A 24,523-nucleotide genomic window follows, 5' to 3' on the forward strand; every position below is an offset into this window, starting at 1 on the left:
GTTTACCCAGTTTACCCTTTTCACCACACTTTAGTTGGCCTCTCACTCTGCAGCCAAAAATAAATTGTAGTTTAAGAAGCTGATTTACCTGTTATTGTTAAGTTCAAGGAAAATATGTTAAAAAAATACCAAGAGAAAGAGTAAACAAAAAAAGAAAACAGGAAATTATTTTAAAAACATTTTTTAGAACAAATAAATACTTTGTCTTAGTTTTTTTTGAAACTTGTTCTCTCAATTAATTTAGTTTTGTTGCTGATTCAAAGGTGGGCAAGGCGAAAGGGGGCGTGGCCCTTGAGACAGTTGCACAATTTGCTAATTACCGCAGTCGAAGTTTACTTGTTTCGAAGCCAAAAACAGCTTCAAAAGCACAAAACTAATACATTATAAATGAAAGAGAATCTCAGGGAAAGTTGACTCTATCTCTATCCTTCGTTTACACAGCGAACAGAATTCCTTCTTTTTTTTCAGTTACGAGTGCATAATTTACAAGTTTACGCTGCCAATATTTCAATTACTCTACGGAATTCCCAGCATTTCTCTTTTTCCCTCACTATACCAGAAGCAATTTCAATTGAGCTTAGTGCTTGCGAAGTACTCTTTTTTTTCTGTAGGCGGTTTTGTCTCAAGGCGAAATTAGTGGCCAAAACTGCGGCAGATTACAGGCCAGGGCAAGAGCGAACTTCAAACAATTATTTGGCCAGCTGGGGCGGGGAAGCTGGCTTTTAATTTGCTTAGCCCCGGCCCATGAATAATGCAATACGAGAAAGAAACAAGACCGAGATGAATTTTTGTATAATTGCAGGGCGCACAAAATTTCGCTTAGAATCTCCCCAGGCCACATAATTGTCGAGTGGAAAGGGCATACCGAAACGTTAAATGTAAATTATATATTTCCTTCGTCTTTTCTTTGGTAAAACGTAAGTTTTATCTGGCTCTTAAGACAAATATTCACCTGCTCCATGGAGGACAGTAAATTAACATGAAAAGGAATGATAAAGAAGAGATATCCTTATTTTAAAGGCAGTTTGTGACCTGTGACTGCAAGACCAATTGAAATAAGGAGAATTTATAACAAATAAATAAAACAATTTAAAGTCATTGTTTGACAAAAAGAAACAAAGAGATGTTTTCCTACTTAAAATACATTTTGTTTGTTTTGCACTTTTTGTAATTCAATTTTTTATGACTGAGGTGTTCAAAAAGAATTAAGTATTTTATTTTATTTTTTTATCATTAAAAAGAATGTCTGCTTATAAAAATATTAGCCAATTTACAACTCAACCTTAATAATAAGCCCCGTTTGAAGGATATATATTGGACTCTTGTTTGGAGGCACCATTGCATCGATTAATTATGGCTGTCAGCATGTAAATTGTGCTAAATAATGATTATCAATGTTGTTGCCCGATGACAAACATTCAATATCGCAAATTGTGTCAGGCTCGACTGACAACGAGGATACAGATACACAGGCCGACGCGTTAACACGACCCGTTGAAGCGGAGCGACCAAATTGCAATTGTGATATTGACAATAATGCAATCAAATAATCAATCAATTAATGTCTGCTTGAATTAATGTCGAATATTATGTGCTATCGTCAATGCCATCATTAGTACTAAATTCAATTATGCGGCAGGCATCCTGTTGCACGCCACGACGATTCATCATCGTTTGGCGACTTTTTCGTGCGGCGAACATCCCAATCCCAGGAGCCCTTGGCCCACACATCACTCTCAGCCTTCTGGAATGTTTCAAAATTTGTGGCTCAAATTTGGAGTCCCCGAAAAATATCCCATGGCTAGAGCACCTGGCGTGAGGGAGAAACTGAATCTAATAGTCGGCGGCGACGTCTGCGAGGTTTACCGCGATGGCTTCAATTGCGGATCTTTTGGCTTTTGGTGCGGAGTCATCGGATTGGCAGTCTTCGTCCTTTTTCTGGCCTATTTTCATATGAATCGGGAGCGAATCAGTCCGAGGGAATGAGCTCTTTTAACTCGCGACAAAACTTTTTGCATGATTGTGATAAATAAAAAGTCATTATGAGCCACTGTATAAGGGTCTTACTATGCATCTAAGGTAATAAAAATGTATTCAAATCTGGTAGGTAAAATAATTTAAATTATTTAAGAAGACTTAAAACCAATTATCCTTAATACTTATTTTTGAATTTAAAAAACTGCAAAATAAAATCAACATTAATTTATACGTTTACTCAGTTAAAGTAAGGTTAAAACGAATACAAATGTACTATTAATATACATAAAAAATGACTATGATAAAAAGTGTAATATAATATATTTAAGATAATTTTTAATTCAACAGTTCTCTGACTTGCTTGTCAATTTAAGCCCTTTAATTCTGTCAATCCAAATTAATATTTTTTTCTGAAAGCTTCACTTTTATGAAATTTATACTTAAACCGTAGTTAAATATGCATGTGGATATTTCTCTGCCTTCTCATTTTTCCATACAATGCTTGTTGCACCCAAAAAGTATGCTATGTAAATTTTAACTCGGTCGATACATTTGACAGAGCTATATACTCCTCAATTTTATTTGATTTATGCATCATTCACGCGCAATTTATCGTTAAAATTACGCAAAAGGTCAGCGCAAAAAATGAGAGAGAAATTCATGTTTTTCGAAACCATGGAAAAGTGTTCCGGGGTAAAAAGTGGAGGGGTCCTTATTGGGTAGTTTATAATGCAGTAAAATATAACTGATTTTCAATGTTGTTTACTCAACTTACAAACATTTTGATTTACGTGTGTGCGGCACAAATATTTCAATATATATATGTATATATTATATATACGTACTTATATATATATAGCACGTATATCAATAACAACACGGGCAACAACACAGAGCAGCCAACAATAATAAAGAGGCTGACAGGCAGGCAAGCGTAAGCCGGTGTGTGTTTATATATTTACTTAACATTTATGGCCCTGGTTTTGCCTCTCTGCAAGGGTATTTGTTTTTAACAAACACAGACACCCGCGGACAAGTTTATATCACCATTCTAAGCTCAACATTCAGTTTTGCGTTCCAAATTTTAATACAATAGAAAATTTAAATTATTACTTTTAAAATTAATAATAAGTCTTTTGATTTGTAATTTGTTTATTAATTTGTGAATGGTTAGGTTTTTACACATTCATTTACTTTCAGAATTAAAAAAGATACTTTCAAAACCAAAGATTTATTTTGGTGACCTCAATTGTGGATGCAAATAATTTACATAATTTCATGCACAACTGTACAGAGGAAACGCGAGTGACGTGGAAAGGGAAAAGCGAAGCCAAAGGAGCGATGCACAAATATTTGCATATGTCACACGCACAAAGCCAAAAAGGGGGCGGTGATTCGGGGGGAGATTGAGTGATGTCCACCAGAAACGTAGTCTTTTTGATGTTGTCCTTGCCAGCGATGCGTAAAGACTCAAAAATGCCACTCGCTTTTTAATTGATCAACAAATTAAGGCATTTAAATGAATTTCATCACTGATATGGGCAAATTAAGTAAACAGATTATTTACAAACGTTTTGGGACTCCTCTGGGGAATTTTCTTCTTAAAGTCTTTAATTTTTTCACAAGACCCTTAAAAGTCTTCCCTATCCCTTTTCTCTCCTTTTCTTCGGTTATTTACCTTGCACTTTCAATGCACCTACGACCACTCATCGATTGGCAATATTTCTTGTTATTTTATTGCTCCTTTTTGCCTTGTTCGTTTCAACTTTCATACGCACTCGATTTTCAGGCAATCCACTGAAAGTGCCATCATCATTCGTTCCATATGCAAAAGCCAAATAACATTCTCGCAATTTCGCCATTTCCCTCTATCATTTCTGCCCCTGTTTCCCCTTCGGTCTTTACCAGCTTTTGTTAAAGGCTTGTGGTCGCCTCCTGCTGTTGCAGCCACTGTCAAGCTGCCAGGACTTGAGACTTGAGAAGCCGCAGGATATGGTCGAGTCCTATAAAGTCACCTACACTAAAAAATCTTTTTAAAATAATTATTGATTATCTTATCTAACAGCAATTATTAACAATACAATTGTTTTCAGATGAATAGCTTGAGATTTAAAATTTGCAAGCTGTTCCTAATTATTTATTTATTTTATTTATATTTTAAAAATAATACACAGCCTAATAAAGTACAAAAATTTATATTATTTCAGTTAAATAGATCAAATTTAATATGTGTATAGATGTTGGAAAATTAAACAGCAAACAAGGTTAAGTATATATACAATAGTTTTTCCTAAGTGTAAATCTTTTGCTATCCTTGCTAATGAAACAAAAACAGACAAGTTAATGTACAGTTGATGTACCATCTAATGGTTCTCATTGCCACGCCCCCATTGCGATTTTCCTGCCCACCGAGATTTGCATAAAAAGCTGGAGAGCTGACCGTGCTAATTGAGTGAGTAAGCGGTTGCCGGGCTAAAACTTTTCGACATTCTAATGCCATTGTCAAGCAGCTTCGCTTCTGCTCAAACTAGTTAACATTTCCGTTTCCCCGGCCAACAGTTCCATTCCCCTTTGGATTTACAGTCTCCCACTTACCTTGCTGGCAGTGCGCCAGTGCTCATGAATATGCCTTTTATAAATAATTCAAGCGCATTTAGTGATAGCTCGGCCTAAGCCCTTGCGCAGAGTCCCAGTTTCATTTGTGGAGCAAAATTAACAGAGCGCATTGAGTGGCCATTTCAACCGATTTCGGAGACAAAGGACCAGCCCCGAAAGCAAGCCAAATGTCACAGGAGCGAGCCGGAGATTCGGAGGAGGAAGCCCAAGAAATTGACGGAAGTCAAGACCTCTATTTTCAAATGCAAAACTACCCAGGGTGGATCAAAAAGTTTGAAAACACAAAAATGACACGCAATAGTCATGGAAAAATAACGATTGACTTTCAACGATTTCTTGTTTATAAACGTGGGTTTTTTATTTACTTAATAAAATGAATAAAACAATTTAAAGCCTAAAATACATCGTTGATATTTCTTCCCATTTATTATAGAGGAAAATAATTAATTATTGATTCCAAATTGATGTCAATAACAGATAAAACCGAATTAATTTAAATCGCATTGTTAAATTTTAACTTTTATAAATAATATGTAATATATTCCAAAAATGATTTAGAAATGCCTATTTTATTTTTATATTTAGGTTAATTCTGTTAGTTTAATTACTAGTCTTTTTAATATATTTTTATCATTTTAAATGATAGCCAACCTCTGTGCCTTTGCCTGAATCATAATTTTCGGGCTATACAAAATCAACTTGTTCATGTTTCTTGTAATTATTCAAGCATTATTTATCCCAATGGCAGCTGCTGGTCCCCTCCACGGTCCCCTCACAAGCTGATTTTTGCCATTTATAACCCCCCAGGACTTTTGTATGGACTTCCTTTTTAGCTGGACTCACAAAAGTGTTGCCTACTTTGCAGGGTATTCAAAATTGCTCAAAGAGCATTAACAACAACGACGGCAACAAGGACGACAAATCCAGTCAGTGGCTAAACAAAATAACACAATTTACAGTTAATCTAAATTGTTTTGGCTTTTTATTAGCCACACCAGCAGGAGGAAATAAGTTTTTTGTGGCTGTTGCATCTGAACTTGATAAAACTTGAGCAGAGACAGATGGAGATAGAATGGGAGAGGGATGGCAGGGAGTTAGGGTGAGCTCATGATATAGCAACACCAAAAGTGACTTTATTATAATTTTCAACTTTTGATTTACTGCAGGGCCACCCCCCGCATTTCCACAAAATGGCAAGCAGAGCACAAAAGCCAAACAAAATGAGGCTAATTTTTATACACGCACACACAGACACAACAATGAAGATTCAGATAGCAAGTCGCACACAATTGCAAAAGTTTTTTAACATAAGAAAACAGAAGCGGCGAAAAAAAGCAGTGAACAGGCGAAGATTTCACAAAATTACAACAATAAAAGAAAGCAATAAAATTAAGCATTATAATATTGCGACAAAAAGCCACGAAAAGCAAAACGAATTCACAGAATTAAAGTTCTCGGTTTGGGAAGCGGGTCTTGAACCATTTTATTTTCAAAATATAGTTGACATATTTTTGTCAACATTTTTGAGAAAATATATTTAATTTTTTTAAACATATATTTAAAACTGTAATAATAATTCAAATTAAGTCCGAGTCCAACAGTAATATAAACACACATATTAAGTATTTTTGTCGTTATTATTTGTTTTTGGGAAGGATTATTTAAAATAACACCTTTAAAAATGTTTAGGCAATTTAAAACAGAATTTAAATTCGTTAGCATTCAGACAGCAACTAAATTTTCACTACAATTTGTTAAACACAAGATGATAAGTCGCCAAAGCAATTAAATTCTATAACTAGGACAAAAGCGAGCAATTCAATGGTTTTATTGCCTAATAATTTGTAGGATGGTTTGTATTAAATCGCAGGGAGTGGAGGGGAGGTGGATATCCCCATACTGTAAAAGGGTTTGGGGTAATATCCGCAGCGCCTCACCAAAATGTAGCACGTTCCATAATTGCAAATCAATGAGCTGCTGCCGTGGCATATACAATGGCATCGCTGATTATGACGATGACATAACGATGATTACGCCAATTGTCCCTCTAAGCTCTACCTACCGCCCCTCCCAATTGTCCACGCCCATTCCATATATGTGTGTATAGCATTTTAATAAATTACGTGACAAACTGCAATACTCTCCCTCGATAAGCTGTCTTTGACTGGCACACGAAAAATATATCTTATTTATATTTGTCAAATAGTGAATCGATATATTTGGCAATGAAAAAACCTATATTATTCTAATGTGTCATGTTCGAAGGAAATCGAGAACCATAACATCTCAAAAATTTTCTTCGGCTTAAAACTTTCAATAGAAATAAAACCCCTATTAAGCTTAATTTATTTATTTAATTTTCTTCAGCTGAAATTTGTTATTCGATTAGAATAAAAGTAATGGTAGTTTTTCACAGTGCATCAGCAGCAGGTGGTGCCTCCGAAATTGCTGCGTTCTCGAATTTCCTTAATGTAGGCTCATTAGTTGGAGGGCATTAAAGCGGCATTATGAGGGAGAATATGGGCACCGAAAGGGGTGAAGTATGCAGAGAATTGCATTAGTTCGTGGGGACTACGATTGCAATTTGCATTTGCCAAACGTCTCCAACATTTGCATACTCGTATCTTATTGCATATTCGCAGCACACCATCCTCTTTACCTTTTCCAGTGAAATTTGCAAAATGAAATGACAAAGTTTTGCACACAGTTAACAATATTAAATCGGATTTCAAAAGGCGGCATCGCCTTTTTTGCTCCGTTCCCAGCTGAAAATGTAATTACATTTTGCCTGTTTTGTGTGTTAACAAACCGTATAATTGGTCCAAAAGTGCGACCTGCCACTGCTGCAAGTTCCCAGCTGAGTTTCAGCAACAGTTGGCCGCATTTGAGATCCGGATTCAGATTCAGATTCCGGCAGCGATTCGGTGACGGGTTCGGCATGTTTAATGAGTGCCGCGCAAAATTCTGCGACAGTTGGGCGAATTTAAGGAAATTCGAGGGAGTTAGGTAAGGACTTCAACGGGACGCCCCAAGTTTCCAGTTAAGTTGGGACTAGAGGAACATACTGCCTTATTTTATTTCAGCATTTCCTTTTTTATATCAAGCTCGAATTAAATTATAGGAAAACTTAAAACACTATCCAGATAATTTATATTGACATTGTCTCATTTTGTTTAGAATGCAACATTTTCTTTATTAAATTTTCATTTTGCTGATGTAAGCTACTTTTGGCAAAGATCTTAAAAACTTTCAGTTAATATTTTGAACTGAAATTCTCTCCCTCAGCTTGGTATTTTTCGGTTGCCACTAAATAAATCTGCACTGCGACTTCCCTAGAGAAACAATACATCTCGCGAGACGCTGGCTTCTCCTGCTGTTTTTGCATGCTTTTTTGGGGTCGCTTTGGCTTCCATTTAACCCATTCCCTTTGTCATATCTGCACTGGCAGCCAGATGAACTTAATGAAATTTCTGCGGCTACTCAACGAACCAAGGCAAACAACAGAACAATGCCAGAGGAGCTGGGGAAAACCAAACCCAGAAAAATGGACAGGGGGAAAATCCAAGGTCCAACCGGGCAATGCGGCATGAAAAATTGGGTGTTGTGGTCAAATATTGACTTAACCTGAACCAAATCAACTATGTGGATGTTTTGATCTCATTATCAAAGTGAATGGAAATCAGAGCCACGAAGGATGTGGAAATTGATTTGCCCCTTTTGGGTCACTGGTCCACTGAGCTCAGCTTGAGTTTGTTTTGCACTTGACACACGCCGAAGCCATGCGTGAATCTTTCCCTCTGGCCAAAAACCGAACTTTGAAGGGAAAGACGGGCCATTAATTGATTTTGAACACACTTCAATGGGCATTCGAGAGTGAAAGTGTGTGGTCAAGCGGACATGTTTCAATGATAGACAACACGAATGCCCTAGAATGGGGTTAGCAGTAAACTAAACGTGTTTTAAAATCAAGTAAATGAGGTTAGTGTTTAAAATTATATATACCCCTCACCAGGTTAAAGTAAAACTGATTACAACTTAATTTAGCCTTATTTATAAGACATACTGATAAAAACATTGACACTAATATCAATTGACAAAGACTAAAAAGTACTAAAAAAGATTATATATTAATATAACATTATTTACAATATTACAAGATTAACCCACAAAAAATATATACAAAATTATTATTATTCGCAAGCGTGCTGTGCTCCGCCCTGAGTTTAAATCTGATCCAATATTAGAGGGTGTTTTCAAGAAATGTTGAGCTGATTTGCGGCGTTCCGATGAGTATTCCTGTGCTGCTAAGCAGACCACATCACTGCCAGAGACGCAATCCCCAACTCCCGAGCCTGGAACCTTAACCCACTACCACGACCCTCGACCTCTGAGCCATGTCAGGATGAGCGCGTGGCCAACTGACAATGCCAGCAACAATAACAAAGAACCCGGAAAAAAGTGGGTGGGAAAATAAAGGAAAACCGAAAACGGCTGCTTTGCATGCCAGGCGATGCGCTGTGCCAATTTTTCAGTTAAAAGGCCGGAAAAAATTGGCTCAAAAGCAATGTAATAAATGCGTTTGAAGGGATGGAGGTTCAGATAGAAAGTTGAAGCAACACGGAGTCGCCACTGATGAACAGCCGCAGAGAAAACAGACAAGCGAAACAAGGAACACCATAGAAACAGAAATATGGCAAACAGTGATTTCTCGAGAATGAGCACTTCCAAAAATAATTTTTGTACTTTAGTTTGCTTTCCAATAAAAATACTTTAATATTTTGATTTATAATTTTAAGATCCATGCAATCATTTTTTAATACATAACATTACATGCTACTTTTTTAGCCTGATTAATAACACTTTGTTTCATTTTTAAAATAGCAACACCCATATGTTAAATATTTTTGTAACCTACTATTAATTTTTAAAGAATGTCTTCATATATTAGTGACTCCTGTAAATACGCACGTACACTCACGCACTTCTGCCTTTGGCCCATAAACGCAGAACATGCGACATGTATCAGCTTCCACCTTCACATGACCCTGCCACCCACTTTCCGCTCCACTTTCCACCCACCTTGCCTTCAGTGTTGTCACTCGCAATGCATTCAGTGCCGGAGAAAAAGAAGGAAGAAGGTCGGGTTGCGTTAAGGTGGATGACGGAATGGTTGGGGTCACCTGAGCGCACACATTCTTCCATGCGTCGTTATTTTTATGCGACGCACTTTAAGGAGCGCATAAAAAGTGGCCAAACCCAATCGGAATGGCGATCTCCCCTTAGTGACTTTTGTTTCTTTAGTATTTATGAATTTTCAATACCCTCTCCACATAAAATAAGCATAATATTAATAATAATATTATTAAAAACTATTTGTCGATTTAGCGATTTAACATTACTCCCTACACTAAACAATTACCCTTTATTTTGATAATAATGGAGAGTTAAAATAAATTATGAAGCATTACTGTAAATAACTTATCAAAAATACTTGAATAAAATAAAGTGTAACTGTTGCTTTTATTCAAATAATAAATAATATAATATCAATTGTAAATAATATAAGGACTACATATTTTGAGTTAAATATATAAAATTATAAATAAGCGTTATATTAATTTTAATACTTTAAAAAAACATTTAACTTTTCAAGAACTTTGTCCAACAGAAAAGATATAATTTATTATTTATTCCGAGTTTTGTTGGCTAGAGTATTCAATCGTTCACTTGATTGTGATTCGCAATTCCGCCGTACTCCCCAGCTAAGTTTGCTTTATCTTTTAGCGTTTTATGTCGCATTTGCGTTTGCCGGAACCCGAGACGCGACTCCAGCTCGTCTTATTGTAATAAATTTAAAACATTTTGCACGCTTCATACACATTTTATGAATCCTGAGAGCCAGAGGTGGAAGGGGCTAAAGTGCAGCCAGCTGAGCATCCTAAGAGCCGAGTGGAGAAAGCGAAGATATTTTATTTGGCCATTGAGACACGGTAGAAGGCAAAAGTGCAATGCAATTGGGATTTATGCAAATGCTGGAATAAATATGTATAAGTATATACGAGTGTACTCAGATACATATCAAAACTTTCAACGCAGATTAAAAAATGTCAACGAAACTTATGCGGAATTATGCAGCAGCAATTTCGAACGCAGCGCCCAAATCTTTTATGCATATGCGGAGCTGACATTACCCATACGTCACGTGTGCCGTTAGCAAAACTGCAGCAGTAAACTTTTCCTCGCCATTTTCAATGCCACCTACACACGCGGAGACACAATAACAATGCGCCTTCCATTTTTAATAATGCTGCAAATGCATATTTTATAAAGGCAGTGGAACAAACAAAAAAGTGTGTAAATAGTGAAAAACTAGCGTGGAAAACCTTGTGACTGTAGTCGCAGCTGCACGGTAAATCAAGGGAAGCTCCGTGCCACGCCCTCTGCATTTGAATAATGTGCGAAGCAAATGAGTAACGAAAATAATTCATGGAGCAAAATTGGGTAATACATGATAAGTCGAATTTCGGCTTAAACTGAATGTTGCTAGTTTTACTTTATTCCAATTTATTTAAATTACTTTCGAATACTCAATTTCTTTTTATTTAATGTGTATTATCCCCTTTACCTTTTTATTCATTATTATTATTTCTATTTATACCTTCACACTTTTATTTAAGCTCCGGATTTTTTATTCGTATTTAATTTTACTATCATGTATTCTATATTGATTTGCCTTCTCTTTTCTTACGCAAAACTCCAACTAGATCCATATTTTCCTTTGATGGTTTTCCGCCAGAGTTTCTCTTACAATCGCTGCCTCTTTGGCGCAGTAAAATCGACAACAAAAACCGAAGCTTCATTATGAGAGTCGGAAATTGTTATGAAAATTGACTTTTTAGCCGCAGGCCAAACTAATTTTGCTGGCTTTCATTGGCATCCCAGTCCCTTCCACTTTGCATCGTCGTCCTTCGAGTGCAGTAAGTGGCATAAAAGTCAATCGGCGGCGAATCGTCTCCTACTTTTTCTGCCTCCACTCGAGCTCGGTTATTATGTCGTCCTGTTGGGAGGAGTGGAGCATCGATTGGGTATGGGAATGGGAATCGGACTCGTTATCATTTGACTGGCCATTTGCTGCTTATCAAAAGCTGATTGCAAATGCCCGCAGCTGGCCATCCTTTTGCTAGCTTTTTCTCTTCTTTTCTTCTTGGCTTTTGGTAGATAGTATAGAGGGTAGCATTAGCATAGCCGTTCATTTGTAAAGGGATAAGGTATGAAATGATATCACATTGCCTTAAATTATCGCAAAAATATCTCTTGTTTTAAAATTAAACTTAACAGATTAAAAAATTGGATAATATTTTTTCTTATACTAAAAGTATTATAGACAGAAAATCGAGAAAGTCTTCAAATAAATTCCAGCACAATAAACTATATTAAGACTCCTAAATTTATAAGTCTGCAAAATGGTTACTTATTCGTTAGATACAAGTAATAAGTATTTAATATGCCATCACACTAATACAGTGATTCCTCTTCGATTCATTTCACCGATTTATGTGTTCCCTCTGTTTTGTGGTCTAACTTATTGCACCTAAATCGGCCACGCCAGTCATCATTGTTTGTTGTTTTTCAGCAGGAACTGCAGCTCCTGCAGCTACTGGTGCTTCTTTTCCAACTGGAAGTGATTTTACCACTGCCGAAGCCTTTTTGACTTGTTATTGCATATAAACTTTATAAATCTTTTGCTCGGTTAAACTTTTGCAATTGAGTTGTGGATACAAATTAACTCAACTTGCTGTGAAAACTTTTGCTAAATAACAACAGCAAAAGCAGCATCGGCAGAACTTCAGTGGCAATAACATTTACCTACAGTAAATCAAAAGTTCTTCGAGCCCATTTCCAGCAACATTTCTAAGTGCCGGCTGCTTTTGGGAATAGGTTACTTTTCCCCCTATTCCTTTATCCATTTTTGGCGGTCAAAACTTTGTCCAAATTATTGTGTGGAAATTCTCTTTAGCTTGGAAGCTTTTAAAATAATAAGGTTTAATAGAAATATCATTAGCTGTTAAGGTGCAACAAAAGGGTTAGCTGGGATGTCGAAATTTATAAATGCCTTCTAAACTAATTCAGTTTTGCTTAATATTTACAGTATACTGTTAAGACAACTAAGATGTAATTTCATGTTGTTTACAAGTCAAAGTGTATATAAATACACTGAGTTTGTCTTTATACCTTTAAATTGTTTAAGGCCCCCAATAATAAAACCAACTTAACTCCAAGTGAAATATTTGAGACACCAATCACTTTCGTTCACTTATTGAAGATATCCCTCAGCAATTAAGTGGAAAATAATATTTAACCACGGAGCAACCTATATCAGCCCGCAGGAGCCACTCAAATGATTTGTTAATTTCACCCAAAATTGAAAATGTAATCAAACCCGAACACAAAAACGCCTGCGGCCTCTTTCGCCTGACTCATTTACAGACTCCACTTAATCAATTTGCTTCGCCAGGTGACAATTAAACCAAAGAAGCAAATGAGCCCAAGGCCTTGAGGAGGAGAAGAAATCTAATTGGCTATTTGTCGCCCAACATTTGCAGGAAATTCAATAACAAAAACTGTTTTGAGTGGGGAAAATGGATTCGACAGATGCTTTTCGTCTATTTTGTATTTCGTGTAATCGTTTGTCCAAACAAACGAAGTAATTTTATCCCAGTTCTGGCGCTCTTAATTGTGGTCGGGAAATTTATGTTATATTCGGGGAAAATGTGGCAAACGAGTTTTCCCTTTGAAGGCCATCAATTTTAATCGAAACTGTAACCGAAACGGAAGCTAATCAAATCTAAAAACGGACACGTGCCGGACCGCACTTAATTGATTTCAATTTGGCCACTCAAAGTGCCACAAATTACACGATCTGCTCCTCAAAGTTTTCATAAATTTGCCTTTGGAGAGACACTTCAGACTAATTTGAAACACATTTCGCTCAGAAAAAAAAGGAAAACTTTGGAACCGCAAAAAAAAACCAACCGAGGCAAAAAAGGGAAATGACAAAAATCAGGCAGCCGCTCAAAACCAAAAGGAATGGGCAGAAAAAAAGGAAGAGGAAAAATTTTGGTGAAAAAAGAGCGTTGAAAATTAAGTGGAAATGAATTGCTCGCTTGAATTTCAATGGAGCGTCCGGCACGTTAATGTTTACTCAAGTGGAAATCGAGTCACTCGCGATGAGTCTGTCACTCCCCTCGGAGTCTGTTTCCGTTCGAGAACTTTTCAGGACGACCACGAACCGGAGGAGAAAATGGAAAAAGAGGCCCCGAAAAATGGAACTAAAACCGAGCGAAGACATCCAGCGAAAAGTCAGAAAGCAGGAAAGCAAGAAATGGAAATAGCAGAAAACCAATTTCTAACTGGCTGCACTGACTGACTGATGGAACGATGTGTTTGGCGTTTGTCATCTCAATTAGTTGGGGTTCTTGTGGTTGGAAATGAGTGGAAACCACTCATCTATCAACATAAATTGATATTCTTATCCAACAAGCAGATCTGGCGAGTTTTTATTAGAAATTCTACGCGTTGGGTGAAATATTGGAGAGCAATGTTGGGTCCTAAATGTATCAATTGTACTAAGAACACTTCAAGTAATAACTTGCCTTTTGGAAAAATATTTATCCAAGCCGAAAAATATGTATATGTAGTTACAGATTAAAAATTAAATTAATTATGTTGTGAACATTTTTGGCCATTGTGATTCTTCGTTAATAAAATAATATTATATGAAGGATTTTCTCCTACTTGTTTAAACAACCGTCTACTTTGTGTGACTTTTGGGCTTATTAAATTTATTTAATATAACATACAAGATTTAATACATTTTGTGTTGAGAACTTGTTAACTCTCAAACCCAAAATGTATTTATGTTTAATAAGGACTTATAAAAAACAACTTGTGCCTAATAAATCACAAAACAGATTGAATGACCCCCAAAGTGCAGCCAGATGATCCTCTCCGCAAACTTTTGTTTACATTTTATAGCCTGTCTAACTTTTGGCTAGACTGAAAATCAGTTCTGTTCAGTTTATTTCAGCTCGGACTATATGTGTTTAAATAATCCCCAGACGAAGTTTAATCCCATTTCACACACCGACAATGACAGCGCACACTTGTCGAGGCATTAAAAACGACGCGTCGGCGGGGTCTGAGGTTGGGGGTGCTCTAAAATCCTCATATTTGTTATATTTTGGGGTGGACCGTAACCCATAAGCCATAACCGTATTTAGCCGCAAAAATCCAGAGAGTATGTGTGGCTGGAGTTAGTTTATTACTTCGTTTTTAGTAGCTGCCAATTTCAGGCGACAAACAAGAGGGCATCAATGGTGAAAGAGATGGCGAGATTGTGTGTGGGAAAGAGATGGCGGGGTGGTGGGGGATAGAGATGGCGAGAGAGGGAAAGAAAGAGATGGCGAGACGGTGAAGGGAAGAGAAGCAGTACAAAACATGGCAATGAACTCTGATCCCGCTCTACTTATATGAACTGCACTTGTTACGCACCCAACTAACCTCCATATCATTCTCCTCGACCAAAAACCCTCACCTTTCACCCCTCTTTCACCCCCCTTTCACCCCCGTACACCACCACCTTCTGGACCACGCATTGTCCGGCTTTTATGGTACGTTGTAAACACTGTGCATAAACTTTGCACTAAAGTGTTGTCGTATAAATTGTATTATGGTCGCTCCCCAGTTGGTCATTGCATAAGGTTAGTAACGATTTTGGGAGGTGTATAATGTAAAAATAGGAATGGTGGATTGGGGAAGGGGTTTTGATATCTGCCAGACGAAAAAATTAAAACAAAAGTTATAATCAACCGCAATCTGAAAATTTGGTCTTGCTCTATTCAAACCTTTAGATATTTAGATAGTTTAAATAGAGTTTTTAATAACTCTAAAAATAAAGGTGCACTGAAAATAGCAAATGCAATAAAAAACTAAATTAAATCGGTAAAAAGAGTCATAATTAGAGTAATATTTTTTTTACACATTTATGCCACATCCAGCGCAAACAAATTTGAAAAATGCTTTCTCTTAAAAGTATTTCATTATAGTTCAAGGATATCCCTATCCCTAAAGTTGTGTTCAAGAAAATATTTATCTGTTTCGGCTTATCGTTGGTTTTAATTATAATTGTTGTGGCCAGCTCTTGTTGAACTTTCTTCGGGTAAAAGGCAAGAGAAAGTTGTGGAGAAAGCAAAATAAATGAAGGAAACTGCCAGAGGCTGGTATTTGACTACCAAAAGCCGTTGAAGGGCATTCGTCTGCTGCAAAGGAATTAGACAGCCGGAGATAGTTCGTCATTTATCCAACCATTTCTCCCTGTTTTTGGTTGATTCTCTCAGGCGGGCTAAGTAAATTGCATTCACGCCCAGATGCAGCGCTTTTGATTCAACATTTTCGGTTCCTCCTGGCTGAGTTCTCCTCACCATTGGCCATTTCTTCATTTTCGTTAGGTTCCTTTTTAAAACTTGTTGTTACAGCTTATCTGTAAGTCTTTAGTTGCTCCAGATAGTAATACGCATTCAAAAATCTCATCAATATTCTAAATTCTTAAATATTATTAAAAATACTTTCTTAATATGTTTTCCATAATGCAATATTATACATTTATCGGTTTTATATTAAATCCCATTAATGATAATTTTGGCATATAAGGGTCATCCAATGGGTCGACTCCTTTAACTTTCCTTTCTTGTGAAAGTAAACTGCCCTGATTCATTTTCATTCCGTGACCATAATATACAAAATCGGAGAAATAGATAGGGTGATAAAGGCGAATGCATCTCAACATCCAACCCCACTCTCCAGCTCGTTTTGTTTGCTCTTTGGCCGCCAGATATTTTGGTTTTAAACTCATTTGCATGATTTTTCATTTTAGCCAGACTCGAGACCACATCTTTAGGCCATTCACTCAAACCCTATTTCATTCTGAGTGTTCATTACACAGGCCAACAAATAGGCATTTGGGATGAGTATCGATGCATCTGCTTTTCATTTTCCCAGTTTCAATCAACTTGCCAATTTTAATTTCGATGGTGAACAGATAAGATTAAATGGTCAAGTCAACTCCATTAGAGAACTGTTTTCGGTACTCGATAAAAAAGAGGTTTATCTTGATAGTGGTAAGTTGAAATTTTCAGTTACTTCAGATCTTCATAACATTTTCTAAATAATAATGTTCAAATTAAATATATATTTTAAGAATTTATTTTAAAATGTAATTCAACCACAAATTAACTAATAATTTTAAATAATGTGTTATGTATTAAAATAGATAAAACCAAACTTATATTCAGTAATTTTGCCATTTAAAATGTATTCCTTATAGTTTTTAACTCCCTTGGAAATAAATATAAAAAATTGATTTTTTTTTTTTGCTTTGTACCTTTTTCTACATTTTTTTTGGGAAGCATACAATCCCTACAGTGACCACCAAAAAAATATTTTCAATAATTTAATTGGCAAACAATGCAAAACTTTTCATAACGAAGAGAGAGCGAGCAGGCCATAGTGGGGAAGAAAGAGATAGAACGAGAGCCATTGCGTGCGCCACTGAGTCATAAATCATAGTTAACGTTTTTTATTGTTGCGTGATGATTCGCTTTTCGTTTGGTCATGTTTTGTTTTCCTTTTTTTCCGCTGTCCTTTCTATTCATTTTTGCAGCGCCCACGGCGGCTGTCAGTTTTGAAGGCCACGATAGCGAAAAGTGGGTGGGAAAAGGGGGTCGAAACAAAATGGGTTGGGAAAAGCGGAATGGGAAAACGGGAAAAAGTGCAGCGTCTACAAATTGGCCGCATTTCCTTTCGCGGAAAGTTCGCCTGGACCTTGGCTGATGACGATGACTCAACCCCAAGGGGCTTTTCTTTTATTTTATTGTATACATTTTGTATTTATTCAAAGGGTTATACTTAGCAATTTCAGTAGTATCTCGAATATAACAATAATATTTAATACCTGTTTTGAATTTGTGTTCTTGCTTAATTCATTTCTCTTAAAGGTTAGCTAAAGTTTAGTTTTATGCTAAGACTCATTCGACTTGACATTAAAGTAAAGTGACTAAGTCGAAAATTCGAGTGAAAACTTCGTGAATATCAAATTATTTTTTGCTGTGTGCTTGCACAAATTGTAGTTTATTTTTTTAAGTGCTCTGCGCATATTCGTTTTCATCTGCAGCTTGGCTGCAATTTAGGTCCTAGTTTTTGTCGGTGCGTATTCCATTTTTTTTGCTTTTACTGCATTTGACATTTGGTGACTTCTGCTTGTGCGCGTGTAATTTATGTGAGTTTTGTGCCGTGAAGTTTGTTTTTTGGTTCGAGGACAAAACGCGAAAATAAGTGTGTGAGTCGGGTGAAAAGACAGTAGAGTAACTCGCAGTAACTACCAACAAGTTTATGTGAAAAGACAGCAGACTATGGTAGGTGAAACTTTGTCGCATAAGTTTTGCTGCCTCACATAAGTGGGTAAGTCTCTGGCCGTCTCTTTCTAGCCCCCATATACCCCTCTCTGTTTGTCGCACAATCAGCTCAATGTTTGTTTGCAGTTGTCTTGTTCGGCTTGTTGTTTGTTTGTGTCTTTGTTTGTTGCTGCTCTTGTCGCTGGCTTCGTGTTTGCTCCTTGGAAAAACAAATCCAGGGAATGGAGGGTGCGAAGGAGCGACACTTGTGTAATTCATATTCATTAGCTGCCCCATTGTGTTATTGTCATGAAATTGTAATTCTGCCGAGAAGTCGCTAATAATTAAGTTGGTTGGGCAGTTTTACAAGGAGTTCAGGCAGAAAATGTGTTGAAATATTGCAAAATTAATATCTCTAGGAGAGGATAGAAGAACATAATTTTGTGTGGAAAGTTAAATTTAAATTTTATTTAATTTTGTTATCTTCCAGGGGACAAATTAAAAAATTTAATTATAATATAAAAATAAAAATGTTCAATATTAAACATCTAATAATGTTCTTATTATGAGTTATAAATAATTATCTTTAACATTTTTTCTTATTGTTTATTTTTCTTAGCAATTTCGAGATAATTACCTGACTCTGTAATGTCGATAATATTTTTTTTGACTCAGCTAATTAAATACTTTTTTGTTATTTAGTTCATCAAGCATGATTTCGTCAAACGCTGTCAGTTCCTCTGCTGTTGTTTACACCAATTTAATTGAATTTCAGTTTAGCATCATGTAGTAACCATGTCAAAAAAACAACATCAGTAAACTAGTCAAACTTGGTAAAAATCTAGTTAATTTAGAAAATGGAAGATGTAGAAGCTTACCAAAGTAAATCGAAAAATTATCCAATTATTTTTATAAATTATGTAATTATACCAGTATTTATTATATGTTAGCGTTTTAATATTTTAGATTGTTTATTGTGTTTTGCAAAGAAAAAATTTTCCAACTAAAAATATTTCAGATTTATATATAAATTTATTCTTATATTTGTATCATAACTTAGTAGTTTAAAGACTATATAAACTTCTGAAATTCTTAAGCATGTATTATTCATCCCTTTGTAGCCGGGTATAAAAATAATTTTTTATCAACTTCGAGATTAGCCAACTTTGGCTCCCCTCTCAATTGAAGTCAAATTGAATTCCAAACAAACTTGATGGCCAAATGGAAAACACTCTCTCCGACGTGTAGTGTATAATAATCAGGCTAACACACACTCATAAGGGGAGTGGGGGGGTTAGAGAGGATTTCGAGAGAGAGATGCCAACTTTATTTAACTGTTTGCCAAGCTGTCAAGCGCTGGCTAACTGCCAACACACACACTCACAGACAGGCAAACACAACAGGATTGCAGGTGATCCAGGTATTGGTTTGGTTTTGGCTGCGAATTTTAAGGGGGCAGTGTTATGGGTGGTGCAGGGGGTGGTGCAGTGGGCGGTGCTCTAGTTGGTGCAGTGGGTGTTGTAGCTGGTGGTATAGTTTTCCAAAAGGGAAACGCGGTACATTTGCGCTCAACGTGTTTGCCTTTTGGAACGTTTCACGCTTCGATTGAATCGCAGGCAAAGGCAGTAATGTGAATAGGGGAAAGAGTTGAGGGAATACTTATTTTAATCTTGCTGCAAAAATTAAATGTAAAGTTGGTCGACTATCAAGTATCTGGCACTCATATCCTCTAATCGGTGCATTTTTCAAAACTAAAAAACATAATAAAACATAAATGAAAGTATAATTTAATAATAATAATAATTTAATTTGTAGAACTAAAATATTTTTATTTACTTAAATCTTTCCGTCGATAGAAACACAAATATTTTTTTATAGTTATTTACATTGAATGGGTTTTTTTTAAAGTGATTTTAGAAATCAGTACACACACTACGAATGTTTTCCAATATTGTGTAATACAAATAAAAACACCGATTTTTTTTTAATTTTAATGTTTAATAAAATAAAAATCAATTACCATTTTTTTTTTATAATTTATTAAAATGAAAAATAAATTCAAATGGATTTTTTATTTTTCGTAACAATTTTAACAAAGAGATATACCCCAGTCCCCGTAAACTCCCTAGGTACAAAAAACCAAGCTGAAAACCAACATTCAAGCATACAGAGAGTGGGAGAAAAGGAGATAGGCGCAGGTCTGTGTGTGGAAATGCAAAAATTAAATTTTAAATATTTATAAACTATGGGAGGTGCAAGCGGATGGGAGCCGAAATGGGTGGAAAAGCGAAATGAAGGACGAGGAACAGGATGGTAGGCCAATAAAAGGAATTTGCAATTGGTCTGATTGGCTTTTAATCGCAGCAGACAGTTTTTAATAAATATGCATAACCGTTTGTGCATCCAAATGAAATACAGTGGGTGATCTCATTTATTGAACAGCTGAAGGATCTTAGCATTTATTGGTATGATGTGCAAATGTAGCTACTACAACTACAACTAAAATTACTATAATTTTAAATATATAGATTTTTGTAAATTAAAATGAATAGTCAACTGTCTATATCAAGCTTAACTCATTTAAAGGCTTGAAGGATTTTTGTTAATATTTTCTAATAAAGTATTGACATGAGAATATAGATTGTTTATTGAAAGGATAGGCTTAAAAAATGAAATCATATTTTTTGTTAGCTATTAATTGGTTGGCTCATAGTCCACTGTATTCTCCTGGCCAAGCACACCATGTTTCTTGAAAATTAGAAGGCCGTTCCGATGCAACTTCTTACGGAAACGGAAGGTTTCATAGCATTGCGGAAGGCGAAAGCAGAAAGAGTCGAGGGGAATTTATGATTTTGCCATGAGTTCCTGTTGATGTGTGGAAGGAAGCCTGTTCCGTCAGTTTCATTGCTCTCCATTCGATTCTCCCACCTCACAGTGGTTACTTATGCGCATACGGAGCACGTTGCACGTAGGACTCGCACACACACAGTTACGGATACGGATACGCCGATACCCAGATACTCAGACACTCAGACACAGATACACAGTTGCGGATACGCAATGCACACATCCTGCTCGCAGAGCACATTGTTGCGATTGATGCACATAAGAAATGCAATCGGGCCAACTGCAATTTCGTAAATCGAAGGAAAAATTTCCTAGCCGCATCAACATCGCATTTCGTCTCCGGCAGAGAGGCAATCAAACATGGCAGGAAAACTGCAGCTGGAAAACAGTTGTTGACTGTTTGCCGGCATCGCCTATATCTCCGTCACAAGGATGATGATGATCATCACCTCGGAACATGGCAACATCGAAACATCATCATCAACCGGAGAACAAGCGGAGGAGGGCAATGAGGACATATCCTCGTCATCGTCACTTTTATAGAGCTGTTTTGTCGCATCCACTGAGCTTATAAGCAGCGGCTCGTCATATGCACGTCGGAATATCAGGGGGTTTACACAGCGAGAAAATTAACATTAACGTTAACAAATAAATTAACATTAACATTAACAAATAAATTTTGAAAATAATATAAATTTAAGTCTATTGTATTTAAATTTCCAATATCAAACCCTAATATTCGGAAGGAAAGTTTGCACACTGAAATCATAAAAATAGTTTTCAAGCTCTAAGAAATTACTCAAATTTGTTTTAATTATTTTTAAATATGTATTGCGGGAAAAATATAATATTATATGTTTATGTTTTATAATATTTATCTCTACTATTTTTTCGTGTGCCTGGGCTTGTATCTGAATGCACTCTGGCAAAAGGCTTGTTTATTTGCTGGCAAAATTGTGAAATAATGTGCTGCAATCAATTCCCAATACGGCGTTCTGTGATCCCTGGCTCCTCCCTCATATATTGCTCCCCCTGTGGGCCCATGTTCCCGCACCCCTGCCTTGAAAAAGTCAGGAGAAGCGGGGAAAAATAGTGTGCAGTGAAGTGTTTTGAAGTGGCAGCTGCCACAGAGCCAACTGCAACTGCCACAACTGCATTTTCCCCCGCGCCCTTATCTCTACTTGATTTACCGCCCCCTTTTCCCATTTTGCACCCCTTTCCACAGTTTTTGCATTTTGCCCCTCCTTCATCGTAGGTAACATGCTGGTGATGAATATGTTTACATCAATAACAAAAACTCCACTATGGAGCATCAATAATGAAGCGTTGCTCTGACTCCGCTTTACAAAACCCCCGTTCTCTTCACCTGCCCACCAACAAACCCCCTCCTCAACACGTCAAAATGAGTTTACTTTGTGGTTTGATGGCTGCGTTTGCAAACTGCTCTCGTGGAGGATGAAGTATCGAGTTTTGAGTACCAGATACATTCATCTACACACGAGCACATCGAGTTCTTGACATCCTCAACCCAAAAACAACAGCAGCAATGGCAACCAGAATTATTCAGGGATTACAATAAAGGAACCACGGAGTACTTTATTTTTTGTGAAAGTACTACTGTCTGTTAAGGGATTATTATCCGTGATTGAATGTGGAGATTTAAAGAAGAGAGAAGCAAGGGAATCATTTCTAATTAATAAACATACTTGGTTGGTTATTTCACAGAATAGAAAATAAGAAAGAAAAACTTCAATACTTTAGTAAGTACGCAAAAGAAAATCGATCATTATAAAGAAATTTAAGCCACAAAGTAGCTCTTGATTTTATATTCCCTAAAAATCAACATGGTTTGAGTCAGTTGAATATTACAAGGCATACAAGATACACAAGTTACTCTGAACTCCAAAAAGGAGATTTTATGTTCATTTTCGTTGAGAACATTACATTTACACTTTTAAGCCCAAATGATGGAGAATGACAATGTGAAGGGTATCCTAAAGTCGGCGGCGAATAGCGCACAACTGTCCCTCAAGGCGGCCAAATTCGATGAGTTGAACATACTGGCCACGTTTCATCCTGTTGGTAAGGATTACGGCCACATGGTCATCGATGAAGCGAAGACTCCGTTCGTCTTTGAAGATGATTTACCCAAGGAGTTGGATACGAATGCCCTGATCGAGAAGTTGCGCCACACATCTAAGTCGGAAATGCCAGCATTTGGGATCGAAGGTGACTCCGATGATTCCTCGGCGGACGAGGATTTCCCAGAATCGGTGGAGGAGAAAGTCCGGAGGATGGAGTTCGAGAGGCGTCGTAAGCTGCACTACAAGGAGTTCTTTTCAGTTCCTTTGGCTCGTCGTCTTATAGCCGAAGAATTCGCCGATTTGACCAGCTCCGATATAAGCATCCAGAGTGAAAGGACAATTAAAAGCTACGAGGAGGTGTGCTGTGAAAGTTGTCATTCGTACGAAGAAGTTACAAGTAATGTAATGGATAACAGGTCTACACATTCGGGCAGTCAATCGGGAAGCAGGGCATCGGAACATTATGAGCCCGAGCCCGGATCTTCTCCCAGCCATCCCTGCTACCAAAAGCTACGAGCCGAGATCTATGACCAAGCCCCAGTGGAATACGCCTCGTTGACTCATCTTCAACATTTGCCCTCGGTTAACGACTCTGAAATTAATCAAGAAATTGCGGTGCCACACAGTTCGGCCATTGCGAGTGCTCGACCCACCATTATGGATTCAAGACCTGCCTCCATAAAATCGAAACCTGCACGTATATGCAAAACAATCTCCAATACTCGGGCTTCGACCTCGAAGAAAACAATCCCCTAAAATCAATCCGTATTTTCATGTAATTTTGAACAAGTTTTAAAAAAAATTTTAAGGTTTAGCTGTGAAGAACACTGGTCTTAAGCAGATAACACGCATTCGTTTTAACAATAAAAACTGCGGCAAATTTATTTTATTTTATTTTATTTCAGAATTTGCAATATGGAAATCAAAATAATTATAACAACTACTTAAGTATAATTTAGCTTTCATTAGACTAAATTTAACATCATTAGACTAAATTAAACATTTTACAATGGCTGTTCGCTTTCTCTCAAATCCTTTTCAATATTTCTAGATATTCCAGTTTGCCATTAAAGTTTGTCAACACATCAATAAAAGTGCCTTTACTAAGTTTCGTCCCATTTTAGCCTTGTTATTGTTCCGTCTAAGCTGCTTAGCCAATTTCTGGGCAGAAACCATTGGCCTGGCTAATTGTTGAGATGGTGATATGATTAGACCGCTCACCTTCAGTTGCTCCATCTATTGACACTCCGGCTGTCCAAGTTCATTGGGCTGAGGAATATTTAATTACGCCATGACCTGACTGTAATTACTGCTCGGCGAGCAAAAGATACTAAGCCAAAGTTTGCCTACTAACTTATTTCGGCACTTTGATTCGTAATTGAAAATTCCTTTGACAGTCGAAGTAGCCGAAGAGTTTTCCTTCCGGCCAATCGCTTTCATTTTAATTTAATGTTTTGGCCATTTCAATTGTTAAGAAATTTGATTTCTGGCCTTTAAGATAATTCCTCGAGTATTACACCTGCACAATCACTTGAAATAATTATGCAAAAT

General features: G+C 36.8%; 2 protein-coding genes across 2 annotated transcripts; both read left to right on the forward strand.

Moving 5' to 3' along the window:
* The first annotated feature begins 1,750 nt into the window (after nt 1-1,750).
* On the forward strand, nt 1,751-2,055 carry LOC108037673. Its single transcript, XM_017114306.1, has one exon. It carries the CDS (start codon nt 1,798-1,800, stop codon nt 1,984-1,986), a length of 189 nt encoding a protein of 62 aa, XP_016969795.1. The 5' UTR covers nt 1,751-1,797; the 3' UTR covers nt 1,987-2,055.
* A 20,690-nt stretch (nt 2,056-22,745) lies between these two features.
* Nucleotides 22,746-23,856, forward strand: LOC108037672 (protein phosphatase inhibitor 2 family member C). The gene has a single exon (XM_017114305.2). The coding sequence runs from the start codon at nt 22,853-22,855 to the stop codon at nt 23,726-23,728; it is 876 nt and encodes a 291-aa protein (XP_016969794.1). The 5' UTR covers nt 22,746-22,852; the 3' UTR covers nt 23,729-23,856.
* Nucleotides 23,857-24,523: the final 667 nt, after the last annotated feature.

This window comes from Drosophila rhopaloa, unplaced genomic scaffold (assembly GCF_018152115.1).
Source record: "Drosophila rhopaloa isolate 14029-0021.01 unplaced genomic scaffold, ASM1815211v1 contig_2, whole genome shotgun sequence".
In the NCBI taxonomy this organism is placed as follows: Eukaryota; Metazoa; Arthropoda; class Insecta; order Diptera; family Drosophilidae; genus Drosophila; species Drosophila rhopaloa.

Excerpts from the sequence above, each read along its gene's own strand:
- LOC108037673 (XM_017114306.1), top strand. The coding sequence starts at position 1,798 with ATGGCTAGAGCACCTGGCGTGAGGGAGAAACTGAATCTAATAGTCGGC.
- LOC108037672 (XM_017114305.2), top strand. The coding sequence starts at position 22,853 with ATGATGGAGAATGACAATGTGAAGGGTATCCTAAAGTCGGCGGCGAAT.